Source organism: Phascolarctos cinereus, unplaced genomic scaffold (assembly GCF_003287225.1).
Source record: "Phascolarctos cinereus isolate Bilbo 61053 unplaced genomic scaffold, phaCin_HiC Scaffold_726;HRSCAF=1367, whole genome shotgun sequence".
NCBI lineage: Eukaryota > Metazoa > Chordata > Mammalia > Diprotodontia > Phascolarctidae > Phascolarctos > Phascolarctos cinereus.
This window is the reverse complement of record NW_027556098.1, coordinates 162891162-162906476: the sequence shown is the minus strand read 5'-3', so window position 1 is coordinate 162906476 and position 15315 is coordinate 162891162. Positions and strand designations below refer to the sequence as shown.

The 15315-nt window shown below is 34.8% G+C and overlaps 1 protein-coding gene across 1 annotated transcript in view; it reads left to right on the top strand.

Annotated features, from left to right (window-relative positions):
- Positions 1-15315, top strand: part of LRP1B (LDL receptor related protein 1B) — a 2172360-nt gene that overhangs the window by 961687 nt on the left and 1195358 nt on the right. Inside the window, 2 exon segments of the mRNA XM_020984719.1 lie at positions 3368-3487; positions 13716-13844. Of these exon segments, the coding sequence (XP_020840378.1) occupies positions 3368-3487; positions 13716-13844 (249 nt within the window).

The following is a 15315-nucleotide window of genomic DNA, read 5'->3' as shown; positions in this document are numbered from 1 at the left end:
CAAACACTTGACTCTTACTACCTCTGTGACCCTGGGCAAGTCACTTAACCCCAAATGCCTAAAAGCAAAATAAATAAATAAATAAATAAATATAATGGATGAATGAATGAATAAATAAATAAATACATAAATACATAAATAAATAAAAGCAAAATAAAAAGTTTTGGATCCAACTTCTCAATGACTGAGTTTGGTTTTATTGTTGTTGTTTTTTGTTGTTTTTTCCTTTCTCTTCAAGCACCCAGGAAATGAGCTTCCCTGCTCTGTACTTATCCCTCCCCCCCATTCTGCCAATCTTCTTCCATACTGATCACTTTCCTTGAACCTTTTGCTTTCCCTTGCCATTTTACTTTCATGTAGGGATAAACAGGAATCCATGAACAACATGTAAAGTTGTTTCCCTTCCCCTTAGTTCTGGATAATATGGCTAATGGAGAACTTTAAGCAGTGCTTAAAGAATAAAGTGATGTTCCTTTCTTGTGGGTAGGTAAAAGGAGGAAGAAAATGAGAGGAAGAAGAAGGAAAGGATGCTGCTTGATCTTTAAGTTGCGTAAGGATAATAATAACAATAACAATAACAATATTCATAGAGCTACTTAAAGTTTAAAAAGTGCTTATAAATAATATCTTATTTTACCCTCACAGCAACCCTGGGAAGCAGATGCTATTATTATCTCCATTTTACAAATAAGAAAACTGAGGCAAACAGAGGCTAAATGAATGGCCCAAACTCAGACAGTTACTGAACATCTGAGGAAGGATTTAAAATCATATTTCCCTGCCTCAATCTAGTGCTCTATCCATTATGCCATCTTAGCCTATAAACTTCCAAGTTTAGAAATATGGTGATGAGGGCTGGGTTTAGAAGTTGGAAAACCTGAACTTGAATCCCTAGTCTGACAATTGCTATTTTTTTTTAATATGGACAATTCATTTAATTCTTTGATTCATTGGTCCATTAAAAAAAAAACTTTTATTGAATGCTGGGGTGCACATGGAACCATTATTCCCATAGAATATCATATGCTCTATTTTTATTATTGAATTATCTTTACTGTTCAAATCAAGGTAATCTTAGCCCATTATTATAATATAAGCCTTAGCTAAGTATTAAACTTGTTTCTAAAGGTTTAAACACATATAGCAGTTATAATTTGTTTATAGTTGTTTTTTTTTATAAACATCCAGAAGGGACCTCAAAACATAGGATCATACTTCTAATGCCAGATGGGACCTTAGAGGTCATCTAGTCCAAACTAGTAATTTTATAAATAAAGAAACTGAGGCTAAGAGAGGTTAAGTGACTTACCCAAATACATGCAGCCAGAAAAATCACATATGGGATTCCAAACCTGGTCTTCTGCCTCTGAATCACATATTTTTTCTACTGTTTTTGCTGGTCATACCCCTAGAACCAGTGATGTATGATATGACTTTTTCCGTTTTTTCAGTAAGTGAGGTCGACAACAATGTTGTCAGAACTAGTAAGGAGTAGAATGATGATTCTCAAAGCTTAGTCTGCAGGCCTTTTCAGAAGGTCTGTGAAGTCAAAAACTATTTTCATAATAATACAAAGACATTTTTTGCCTCTTAAAATACTTACTCCCTTTTTCCAAATTACATACTATGTGAGATCAGATTTTCTTCCTATATTTCAACCAAAACAACAGATTGCAACAGATTGAATCCAGAAACAGATATGAGAATCCAGCTATCTCCTGTTAAGCCAGACATTAAAGAGATTTGCAAAATATGTAGAACTTTTTCTCTTTTCTCTAAATTATTTTATATTTGGAAAAAAGTTTTTTTTATAAAACTATGTTGTTTATATTATCCTGTAATGAATTTATCATTGCTATTTTAATAAATGTTTTTAAATATATGTATATATTTAATTTTAATACAATAAATGTCAATAGAAATAAGCCATATAAACATGAGAACCACTGGAGTAGAGAAAGGGCTATAGCTGAGTTCTTTACCCTCCTAGTGCAATCTTTCCCCTGACACTGCACTGCTACAATGTAATAGTGAAAGAATTCAAAACCACTCCCTATATGCCTTGCTATAGGGATGAAAGTGTAATCTCCTTGACGGCAAGGGGTATTTAATTTTCTTTGACTCTATGTCCCCAGGTTATAGCACTATGTCTTGCACATAGAAAACTCTCAATGAATGTGTTAAATTAAATTGATGTGACTAAGTCTGACACCTTAGTTCACTTGGACATCTTCTGAATGGATCTTCTGATTTAGAATTCTGGAAGTGTTAGATTTTTTTTCATGACCCAACAATCGTTAAATGGATTATGGTTAACTTAAAATAAAAGTGACAATAGACAAATGAAAATGTTAGCTGATGATTTTTTTCCCCCTTCTGGATACAAGCCCAATTACTTTAAGCCAGTCTCCAGAGTGAACTTTTCTTTGTCCTGGTTGTTCAGAGATTCTGTTACAATTTTCCTGAAACAATACCTAGCTTTGCTGCTAATATCTACAGATTATGAATGGATTGAATCATTTATACAATATCTGTCCAACCCATTTCTTTCTTTTTCTCTAGGAGAGAAGCAGCCACTTTGTCACAACTCATTAATGCCCTAAATTCCCCACTACAGGGTAGGACTTTGAAACCAAAAGTTAATCTAGTTTAGCACATCAGATTTTTGTAACAACAGATTTTTGTGAGAAACCTGATCTTGCCACTGTTTTAACCTGTGACTGTCTTTACCTCCATGAAATGTAATTTACTCCTGGAATTTGTGAGCTATTGCTTCAGCAACATCTTTGCCATGATTTAGATAAAATGCCATCATTAGATAGAAAGAAATATATTATGTCCAGTGTTTGCCCACCATTGCCCTACCAAAAGAAGATAAATTATTAAAATGGAATATGTGCACATTGATTGCTGTGAAGTTTACACATGGCTTAGTAAATCAAAACAAGATGTTGAAAGATAGAAAGTCAATTGATGTGTCAGATAGGAAAGGCAGAAATGGTGAAATCAACCTCATAAAATACATGGTTTTTTTTTAACTTGGTTTGAAATAATTTAAATTTACCAAATTTTATAAGAAATGACTTTGACTGAGTATATGTGAAGTTCAAAGAAGTGAGGCCAAATAGATCAATCATGAAACTTAATAATATCGCTTGAAACAAAATCACACTGATGCATTTGTTACATAGAAATGCAGGGTTGTTTTTTTTCCAGGAAAAAATTGACTTGGAAATATAATACAGTGAAAATAGAGGTAGTTTCTACTACCACAAAAAAGAAAAATGCCTCACAAACATTCAAGGAAACAAAATGATTTTTTAAAAAATAAATATAATGCATATACATCTATGTGTCTTCTCTCCAGAACTATTACCAAATTGCCAGCAGATGAATTGTCAATATAAATGCGCGATTATAAGGAATGGTACAGGATGCTTCTGTGAGGATGGATATGAAATAGCAGAAGATGGAAGAAGCTGCAAAGGTAACTAAAACATTTAAATATAACAGTTCCAATATTTTATTTTCTTAGAGATTGAGGTACCAACCAATCCACAAAGATTTATACCTCCTAGATATGCCCCCAGTTTTAGCATGTTGCTTGACACAGAGAAAAATCTTAAATACTTTTGGATTTATTGATTGATATAGATTAATTGATTGATTGAGGCATTTAGAGGGCATAATGAATAGGGTACTGGGCATTTATTTAGGAAAACTCTGAATGTCTTATGCCTCTATCTCACAGGGTTGTTGTGAGAATCAAATAAAAAAATGTGTAATATACTTTGTGAACCTTGAAGAACTATGTGAATGTTAGCTGTTATTATTATTATTATTATTATTGTCATTATTATTACTGATATGCCTCAGTACAATGTTATATTGTATTTAATTCTTCAGGTTTACAGGAACCACCCAAAGTATGAGTGTCTGTACTAAGAAAACAAACAAACAAATAATATCTGAAAAAAAAAGAAAATTAGGAGCTATAGAAATGAAGATCTATAGTTAAAGTGAAGAAGACCTTTCATCAAATGCTGCCCTGACATTTAATAGCTATGTGACCTTGGCCAAGAAATTTAATCTCTGTTAGGTTCCTTTTCTCCATCTTTGAAATGGGGCTAAAAATAACACCCAACCCCACAGGTTTGTTGAGAAGCTTAAATGCGATAAAGTATTTTTACTTACATTTTCAAATCCTTTAAAGTGCTATATAAATGTTGGTGATTCTTATTATTTCTATCATGTTATTTATATTGACAAAACATTCTACTTCAACCTACCCTGTGACTGGGAACATTTGCGTTATTCTACTGGTTGTGTCACTGGAACTGTTGGCTCTTTTAAATGGCCTGATACCCTCATTATATACATATGATAAAATGGAAGGCCAGATAATTTAGGTGACTTGTCCAAGGTCATATGGTAGTTACTCCAAATTCATTCTCTTTCCATTACTCTGTACTGCCTTTGAGACCTCAATTTACCATGGCAGTATGGCAGTATAGTATGATAAAAGGAGAATGATAGGATAATGTATGCCTATATCTTTGCTATTATTTTTTGTCAGAAGTGGGACTTGAACCCAGGGCTTCTTGACTCTAGAGCTGACTCTATTCACCACACCACAGCTGCTTTTCATTCTTGCATATAAGTCATTGTGGGAAATATGATCAAAGATTTCTTACATCCTCCATGCATTTTTTTCTGTTACTTTTTTGGGCACCTGTAAATTTGATTCTTTTGAGATCATGTGATTCCATCATTCTTAGCCAATAGCATCTCACTAAAGAAGATTTGTTCTGTAAAACTTGGACTCAGTCAAAAGGCCATACTTGAGGATCTAGAAGCCCACATGTGGCCTCAAGGCCACAGGTTACCCACCCCTGGTCTAATTCATTCTGCTATATATCCAATTGCCTCTCATAATCTGGGAAATAGGAAACCGAACTTTCTTTTGCTATTGCCTCCTTTATTATTGAACTTCTAGAGAACAAAAGCCATCTCATTTTTTTTCTCTTTGCGTTTCCAGTGCTTAGTATGGTGACTGGCATTTAATAAGCACTTAATAAATGTGTTTTTGTTCATTGATTCTTTATCCATTTTTTTTCCTGTGTACATAATTAGGTCAACATCTTTTGAGTGCCCATGCTTTTCACAAGTCACAATGTCATTCCAAAATGAAAATATTTTGAGAAGCTCACCATATACAGAGAATCCTTTCTCTATTTTAACTTTGTTCAGACCATCTTCTATGCCAACAAAAGCTGTTGTCGAATACTTTGCCCTGTTTTATAGCTCTTTTGATATTGTTATTCAGAGGATCTTTGAATAAATTATCTCTGTGGTTGCATCAAATGAAATGATGTATGTAAAGCACTTGGTAAATCTTAGTAAATGTCTATTATTATTATTATGATTATTATTATCATAGAACAGAGAATCCTACATGATATTAGCATATGCATAGGCAACACCTTGTTTAAGGACATCCCCCAAGACCATGCATTGCTCTAACAAGGAAGATGCTTTTTTGTAGTCCATGAGAATAAACACTGGGATCTGGTGTATTCTACAAAATTGTCTCTGAAAGGCCATCTGTATTTTCTCATGTATTCTTCAAATACCTTTGCATTCAATTCAATTTGACAGCTTTCATTAATCACTTCTATGTATTAGATACTAAGCTGAGCACTGATGATAACAAAAAAAAATGTTTTTACAAAGTTCTTGCCCTCAAGGACCTTACATTTCTGATAGGGAAATACAACTTGAAAGTGAATACAAAGCATAAACAAGGGAATGAGAAATGGTTTCAAGAGGGATAAAATACTACTAACTGGGATACTCAGACACTCCATGTAGGAAGTAATAGACGAATTGTGCTTTTAAGGAAGCTAAGGAGTCTACAAAACAGAAGATAGAGAGAACATTCAAGGTCTGTGGAATCACTTGTGTAAAGTCTCCAATTAGGAGGCTATTGCAATAATCCAGGTGAGGACCTGAGCTATAGTAGAGGTATATTAGTAGAGGGAAGGATATCAGCATAAGAGATGTTGTGAGGGTACAATTGACAAGATTTAACAGTTGATTAGAAAGAAGGGAGAAGGAAGAGTAAAGGATGACTCCAAGGTCATGAACCTGAATGACTTGAAAAATGACAGAGAAAAAAAAAAAGAAAATTGGAGGAAGAATAGCTTTTTGTAGGAAATAGAATGAATTCCATTTTGAATATGTAGAGCTTAAGATGCCTAGATAGAATCTAGGTAAAGAGGTTCAACAAGCAATAGGTAACAAAGAAATGAGGTTCAAGAGAGACAGGTTAGCACTAGATAGATACATTTTGGAGTCTATCATAGGGATGATCACTGAACTTATGAGAGCTGATCAGTTCAAAAATGCGGAGAATATACACAGAGAAGAGAAAAGGGCCCAGGGAAGAGCCTTGGGGAATGCTGACAGGAGAATGTGAGAAGAATGACATAGCAAAGAAGATTTAAAAGGAATAATCAATCTGGTAGGAAGAAAACTGAAACATGAAAGTATTATGGACATCAAGGGAGAAGAGCTTGTCCAGAAGATGGGTATTGTTGATAATGTTAAAAAAAACTGTGAGAGGTCAAGAAGAATGATTACTGAGAAAAGGCCATTGTATTCATCAGATAGGAAACTGTTAGTAATATTGGAGAGAGAAGTTGTAGTTGAGTGGATGGGAGTCAGATTGAAAGTGTGAAGTGAGTAGGAGATGAAGGAATGGAGGTAACACATGTTGACATAGTTTTACAAGCACCTAGCCTTTATAGGGGAAAAAGAATAGGTATAGGCAATAGCTTGAGGGACTGGCATAGTCAAGTAAAGTTTTTTTAAGTATAGAGAAGAGCTGATTCTGTTTGTAGGCAGTGGGAAGTGGAGATGTGGATACAGAGAGATGGATAATAAAAGAAAAACATAATGATCAAATTCCAAGAGTAAAGAAAAGGAAGGATATGAGTAGAGGGGCTATTTTGGGCAAGGTGAAAGCCCACCTCTTTCTTTTTGAAAAGAGAAGACAATGATAATGATGAAGAGGATTTATACACATACATACAGAATGGGTGCATAGAATATTCCCAATGAGATTTTATGGGGAAGAGAAAGTGGATTAGTAGTTTTGATACCTAACGAGTACTTATAAAATAGTTGGATTTTTCATCTCTTTGAAATATTTTTAAAATCAGTCTTTGCTTGGCAAAGTGATCAGGTGTTTTCTGGATAATGTGATGTATTGGATTTTTTAACCTTTTTATTGTAGCAAGTTTTTTTTTGTATAAGTTAAGTTCTTTTAAAGAAATTATGATATTCAAATTCAATGTCTTTACCTTGCTTACCCTTTTTGTATGTAATTAGGCTTGTCCTTGATAGTAGAGATAGTCTACTACTAGAATCATAATCAAAGTCTTTCTAGTTCAGTAAAACTTTCCGCAACTGTCATTCTACTGGCATAGGCTTCAAGAAACCAGGTATCCCTGTGTCAGTAAGAGGTGGAAGAAGAAGAAGTTGTTTTGACTCAGCAAAGTGATGAAGTTTGCCACCAGTCTTTCAGTCTTGCCAAGTCACTTGCTTCTTGAGGAATTCAGTCCTTCAATGATCACAATAATTTGTATATTGAAGATGTATTTTCTAGAAGTTTAATGCCAATCTCACTGTACTACTTTAGGCTACATGAATCTCCACCTTCTGACAAACAGAAACTGGGCAGGATGTTTGAAATTACTTACAGGAGTGTCCTACCCAAGAGACAAATAAGCCAGGTGAAGGAGTGTGGGAGAGAGCTGAGGAGTAATATAATATGAAAGAAAAGGAAAACATCCTTTCCTCAAAGGACTTGTAGTTTTGTTGGGAGGGTAGGATTTCATCATATGTAATTATTTCCAATATCTAGCAGTTGTAAGAGAACCACTTTGTATTCATTTAAATGCCAGTGTTAGTGGTTTTTCTTAACCTGACTCAGCAAATCCATTTTGTCAGCATATTTTTGACCAGTCACCTACATGGAAACAACAACAAAAAGTTTCAAAAGTAAGCCTCGTTAAGTTCCCTTAAATGTGCTAAAGACATTTGATTCTGTGGCTCACCTGCAATGTATGATGGTACTAAAGTATGTTGTTTGTCCAGACTCAGGGAATAGTCTTAAGTACATAAGTTGAAATAATTGGTATATAATTCTAGAAAATCATTTGTATGGCTATCAGCTCCCTTTACGAAGAAATGTTACATTAAAGTTTAGTGCACCTGACACTCTTTTCCTTTTGTCAAGCAGGCAAGCATAGTATGGAACAGTAGGAGAAGCCCTGGCCATGGAGTCAGGAGATAAGGTATTTGAAATATCATGGTGACTCAGAGTTAGACCTCACAGGTCATTTTTTTTTCAAATCAAACCCTAGATCCCATTTATAATGCTCCAGAGAAGTATTCATTCACTATCTATTTGAATATCGCTAGAGATGGCAAGTCCACTATCTCTTAAGATAGCCCATTCATTCATCTGTAGCTTTAATCATTAGGAATGTTTTTCTCGTATTTAACTATGATCTATTTCACTCAAATTTCCAATCTTTGGTCTGAGGAATATGTACTAAATCCAAGGATAAAAAGTCCATTTTCTCTTTTACATGATGATTCTTCAAATATATAAAGACTTTTTTCTCCCCCATTTTCTCCATCTTCTCTTTCACAATCTATGTATCTCCAGTTCCATTCCATTCTTGAATGGCATAGTTTCTAATGTTTTGACAATTCTTACTACTTTCCTCTGGAATGATATTGATCATTAATGTCCTTCCTAAAAAGTTGGTCTGACCAGGGCAGACTACAGTGGAAATATCAAATCTTTATATCTAGACTAAAGATGTCTATAAATGTAGTTAAAATCTCATTAACTTTTTTTTCTGCCACACCATTATCATTCAAATGTAGTATGTTTATAGACTACTAGAATGCTGAAAGTCCTTGCTCAGCGAATATTGTCACAAAATCTCAGAGTTGAAGGAACCTCAGATATCATCCAGTCTAACCTGTAGCAGAACAAAAATGTCTGCTAAATAATATGAACTCATATTTATGTAGTATGACAATTATTTATCTAATAGCAACCCTACAACATAGACAGTAAAAGTGGAAATTGAGTCTCTGAGGTAAATATCACATAACTAGTAGGTATCTGAGGTAGGATTTTGAGCTTAGTATTCTGAGACTCAGATCAATAATAGCATAACTCATATACCACTTCCTATATGGATATTTCTTGATTCCTTCCCCACCCTCATTTTCAAGATTAAGGTTAAGAACTATCTTCTTCATGAAGCCTTCCTTGTTCACCTCTCCAACTACTTTGTGAACACACACACACACACACATGCACACATACACACACACACACACACACACTACATGTATTGAGATGCTTATATAAATCAGTCAATATATATTAATTATCTACTATGTGTTAATGCTAGGGAAGCAAATGAAACAAATAACCATCCCTGACCTAAAGAGTGCTCATTCTGATAGGAAAGACAAAATGCAAACAACTATGTATAAACTACATACAGTATAAATTTCAAATAATAATAGAAGGAAGGCCCTAGAATTAAGAGTAATTTGGAAAGCTTTCCTATAGAGGATGGGATATTATCTGGGAACTGATGCAAGCCAGGTAAACCAGAAGGTGGAGATGAGGAGGGAGAGCATTCCATGAATGAGGGACAGTCAACAAAAGTGTCCAGAGTTGGAGATTGAGTGTCTACTTTGAGGAACAACAAGGAAGCCTGTGTCACTAGATCAAAGACCCGGTGTAGGGGAGGAGGCAAGGTAAGGTATGAGGATTAGGAATATCAAGTTAGTGGGATACTAGGTTATGAAGGGTTTTGAAGGCCAAATAGGATCTTATATTTGATCCAAGAAATATAAGCTTGGGGGACTTGGAAGATGGTGGTGGGGAGGACATCCAGTGACATCCAGTTCAAGATGTCTGATAAGAGTTACAGATGCAAGATTGGAGGTCAGCAGAGAAGTTAAAGGTAAATAAGGTAAGTTTGAGGATCATCTTCTTAGTGATGATCATTGAATCCATGGGAGCTGACGAGATCAACAAGGGTATAGATAGAGAAAAGAAGATGGCCCAAGACAGAGTCTTGTGGGATTCCCAAAGTTAGTGGGTATGAACTGGATGAAGATACAACAAAGGAGACAGAGAAGGAGTAGTCAGATAGAAAGGAGAAGAACCAGGAGAGAGTGATCTCATGAAAACTTAGAGAGAAGATAGTATCAAGAAGAGGATGATTGACAGTGTCAAAGGCTACAGAGAGGTCAAGGAGAATGATTAAGAAAAGGCCATTGGATTTATCAATTAAGAGTTAATAACTTTGGTGAGAAGTTTCCATGCAATGGAAGGCCAATTGTAATGAGTTATGAAGAGACTGATGGGAAAAAATGTGGAGGCACCTAATGTTGATGGCCTTTTCAAGGAGTTTAATGACTAAGGTAGAATTTGGCAATAGAGAGATCATTGGTAATTTGGTGCTTCCCCTAGCAGATTGTAAGCTGCTTGAATGGACTATTTCACTTTTGTCTTTGTATCCCCAGTGTTTAGCACAATCCCTCACATATAATATGGGTTTAATAACTGCTTTTAGATCAATTAAGTAGTCCAATTTTTGTATGATATCTGCATGCACAACTAATTGTTTTGATTACTTAGACTTAATCTTTAGAGATAGACAAAGCCTCAACTCAGGCCTCAGTGTCAACCTTAATGTACAATTATGAAGACAACTGAGTGTAGACAATGGAAGCAATCTACATTTCTTAATAATTCCCAGCAGGGAGGCTGGAAAATCATCTGGATCCTTGAGTCACGTCACCTGCTCACTCACTCCCCTGTGGTCCCAGAAAAGAAATAGCAGTATTTTAAAGTACATGGATGCATGCAGTTTGGAAGATGATTAAGAGGCAACCTGTTAAAGTGACAATGTGTTGTGGCTTAAAGAACATAAGAAAAGATATAATTAATTGTTGTTATATCAGATGGCAGAACAACTTCAGAAGAGTTGAAGAAGGAACCAATTAAATGGAGGCTACAGTATCTCTGAAAGAGAGCTCAATCCCTGCTACCATGGAGGGAGCTAGAAGTATGCAAGATTAGCTCCTCTTTTCAATTATGTTTCCCTCTCCAGTCCCCACAATCCCACCTTCATTATTCACTTATGTTTCTTCTCTCCCCCAAAAAACGATTACTCCTCTTTGATTAATATCCCTCAAATATCTCAATGGAACCACAGTGGCATTGATGAATCAATTTATAGTTTTTTGTTAAGTGCTTACTACTGATGTGAAATTCTAGTAATAATTATTGCAGCCCAGCTACACCTTCTCAAACTCTAAAAATCTTGTCCATGTCTTTCTATATATCCCCTAGAGAATTCATTCAATACACCAGTGCTAGAAGCTTTCTCCTTATGCTTTTGATAGTTTCTGGGTACCAGTACAACACTGGGACTCTTCATTTGCTGTATCTCACTCTCCTTTTACAGTCCTATGTCCTGGATGATATATTTTATGCCATTTTTCATACGCTAATCATCATTACCAATATACCGCATTATGGCCTGAGCGTAATGTAAATGTTTTGCTGTCCAAATTCACTTTGTTTTTTTGTCCTTTATGTATTGTATTGTTTATCATCAGTTATGGACTCCTAGAGCAGGGGCTCTCCATTTTGGTTCCTGAATTCCTTGATTTTCAATAAATTTTCTTGTCCCTTCTATTCAACATGAAAGGAAATAAATTCTAGCATTTGCTAAGCATTTACACATAAGAAATATTAAAAAAAAAGATTAGTTCATTTACATAGGATAATATGGCTATTTGAGAGTCATCATGGCATAGTGCTAGAGAGCCATCTTTGAAGCCAAGAAATTCTGGGTTCAATTCCTATTTCAGACACTTTCTAGCTATGTAATCTTAAATAAGTACTCTAGCCAATTTCAATGACTTTAGGTTACAGAGAAGGTCCTGATCTGAAATGATGAAGTTTCCTTACCCCATAACTGCCTATTGCCAATTAAAATGCATTTTAAGTCCTTATCCTTATCCTTAATATAATTATTTAATAGATGTTACCCATACTCTGAGACAAGGTTCTCTTACCTCCTAGGAGTACATATAGGTTGGGAACCCTTATCCTAGAGAGTGTGTACTCAGTATTTTATTCTCTTTATGTAGTTATCTAGCACAAGACTACAAATAAATAAATGCTTGAGAATACATTCTAAAGGTGGAGATGGTTCTGTCTGTATACCTAGTTAGTCAACAGTTATTTATTAAGTAATAGTATTTATTAAGTATTAAGTATGCTTGCACTAGCAAGCATAATAGTCCAGCCGGATCTGGGGTGAGCAAGACTCATCTTCCTGAGTTCAAATCTGGACCCAGAAACATATCAGCTATGTGAACCTGGTGAAGTCATTTAACTGTTTGTCTCAATTTTCTTATCTGTAAAAATGAACTGGAGAAAGAAATGGCAAACCACTTCAGTATCTTTCCCAAGAAAAACCCAAATGGGGTCATAAAAAGTAGGACATGACTGAAATGACTGAAGAACAACAACAAAAAATAGAAATAATGCTGGATTTTAAGTTACAGGACCTAGATTCAAATCAAACCTGTGTGACCTTGAACAAATCATTTCATTTATCTAAAATTTAGTTTGCTTCCTCACTTGGAAAATGAAGTGGTTGGATTTGATGGCCTCTAAGGACCCTTTTAGTTTTAGATCAGTGATCCTGTGAAGGGCTAACTCTGTCACTTATTAGTCATGTAACCTTGGGCTAGTCATTTATCTAATTTAAACCTCAGTTTCCTCATTTGTAAAATGGGAAAGCTATAATTAATAGTACTTAATTAAATGGAATTATCATGTGGATCAAATGAAATAATGTAAATGAAGCAACCTAGGTGCTATATGTGTGTACACATATCCCTACATACATATACATACATATACGTACTATTATCATGTTCAGTGAGTGATCTTTGAACTATCAGAAGAGGAAAGAATAGAAGATGATAGATAGAAACAAAATAAGGCAATATCCATACTCTAAAGGAGCTCAGAACACTTTTACATTTGAAATAGAATGGTATTATAGAAGGAAGACTGGCTTTGGAATCAGAATATTTGCATTCAAATTCTAACTTTGGCACCCTCTGTTCCTTCACCTCTATAAACCTTAGTTTCTTCATCTGTAATAGTTATTGGATGAAATTATTTCAAAGGTCCTTTCCATCTCTTTCATCATGTCCTTTTGTATGCTGGATTTGTTATTTTATTTCTAATAACTGTTTGATGCCCTTGGAGTTTTGACTATGTAGTTGCATTCTATATACCTGCAAAAAAATATCCGAGGACTACCAAATAGTCAACAGGACCCCTTTCCCAATCATAGAAGCAATATTTTACACAGGAACCATTCAAGGTTAAGTTTAACTTTCCTATTATCTTTTTAAATTAGCCGTGTAAAACTGATGACTGGTATGTCTTTTTGGAGTTAACTTCTGCCTCTTAATTGAAAAGAACGTTTCCAAAGTTTGATGAAAATATGGTCACCATAAAGAGAAAGGAACTTCACATGAATGTGGCTGCTTAGAAATGATGCCAATTTTCCTTTTAGATCAAGATGAATGTGCTGTGTATGGGACTTGCAGCCAAACCTGCATAAATACGTACGGGTCATATGTTTGTAGCTGCGTGGAGGGGTACCTAATGCAACTTGACAACAGATCTTGCAAGGCCAAAAATGGTAAGTTGAAATCTTTCATGTCCTTCACGAATCTTAATTTTTTTTTTTGGTTTCCTTTCATTCTGTTTCTTTCCCTGATAAATGAGTTAGAGTCACATGTACCAAGTAGGGATAGATTTTCTTTCACTTTAATGCACAGATCCATAATTGGAAGCCTAGGACAGCTCTTTCAATTGTCAGTGATAATTATAAAACTCCTTCAGTTAAGGAAGGTTTCTGATTAGCAAGAAACAGTTCAAAAGATAGAGATTAATTGATGTGAACTATTTATTTCAGGTAAGACTATTGGGGCGGGGGGAAGGGATCACTGCCATTTAGTTTCATATTCTATCTTTCCTCTCTCTCTTCATAGGGATTGAGCTTGATGTCATGCTCTTTATATATAGAACCTTTCCAACTCTGGGCTATCAATAAATATTGTTGGATTTATCCTATGATGGGTTGATAACAATTGCCTATTGCTTATGTTTTAAGGGTAGTTAGCATGGAGTAAATGCTTGGGATATTATACATGAGATTCTATCTGGCTTCTTCTAATGTCCCTGCAGTCTGATTTCATTTCATGCATTTTCATATTATTTTGTATTGGTTAATTAATGAGGTTTTTTTCCCTATCATCAGCAATTAGTAAATTAAGCATGAGATGGGATTTTCTTTTCTGAATCTAGATTAGACTAAACATTTCATTCACTGATGCTACAGTTCTCCTTTCTACAAAATGTATTTAATTTAGAAAATTATCTATGGAATTATATAAAAAAGATTTTGTATTATTTTTCCTTTTTTTTTCTTCTTGTAGTTGTAAAAGTGGCTTAGGAAAGTTCTACTTTTTAGGCAAAACCTTGAGGAAATTAGGTTAGAGTATATTTATGTTCTTGTTTTGGTTTTCCTTCCACTGAGATTTCAGATTTAAAATATTGATGGACTAAAGAAGGAGAATAGTTGTCCTTTGTGGGTTTTATTGATTCATACAAAATTGCTGTGAATACACAAGGATAGTATATAATCTGATAAACTCCACCTACTGAAGCACTCCCTCTCTCGCCACTCCATGAGGATGCCACTTGTAAATGAGAGAATGTTATAGTACTTAGATGGTAGATGGTAATGTAATGTAGAACACAAGAGATTCAATAACTTTGGAACTGCTAATAGAATATACAAATCTTTACACCTCTAGGTCACTGGCTTGAATGAAATATTGGACTATGGAGTTACAAAATACATAGTTACCATGTGAAGTTTGCTGAGGTTGGGAGCTTACGAGAAATGCTCTGCTTGTTAAATATAGTTAATGGTCAAAAGTCTATTAAGACATACAAACTGGTAACTGACATAAAGAACAAGATGGACAGTTTAACCAATTGTTTGTATAATTCTATAGGGCAAACTATTTTTTATCTTGACAAAAGAAGGTTTTAAAGAATTATTTTGTGGGAGTACAGACATGGGATTATGACATTAGCAACTC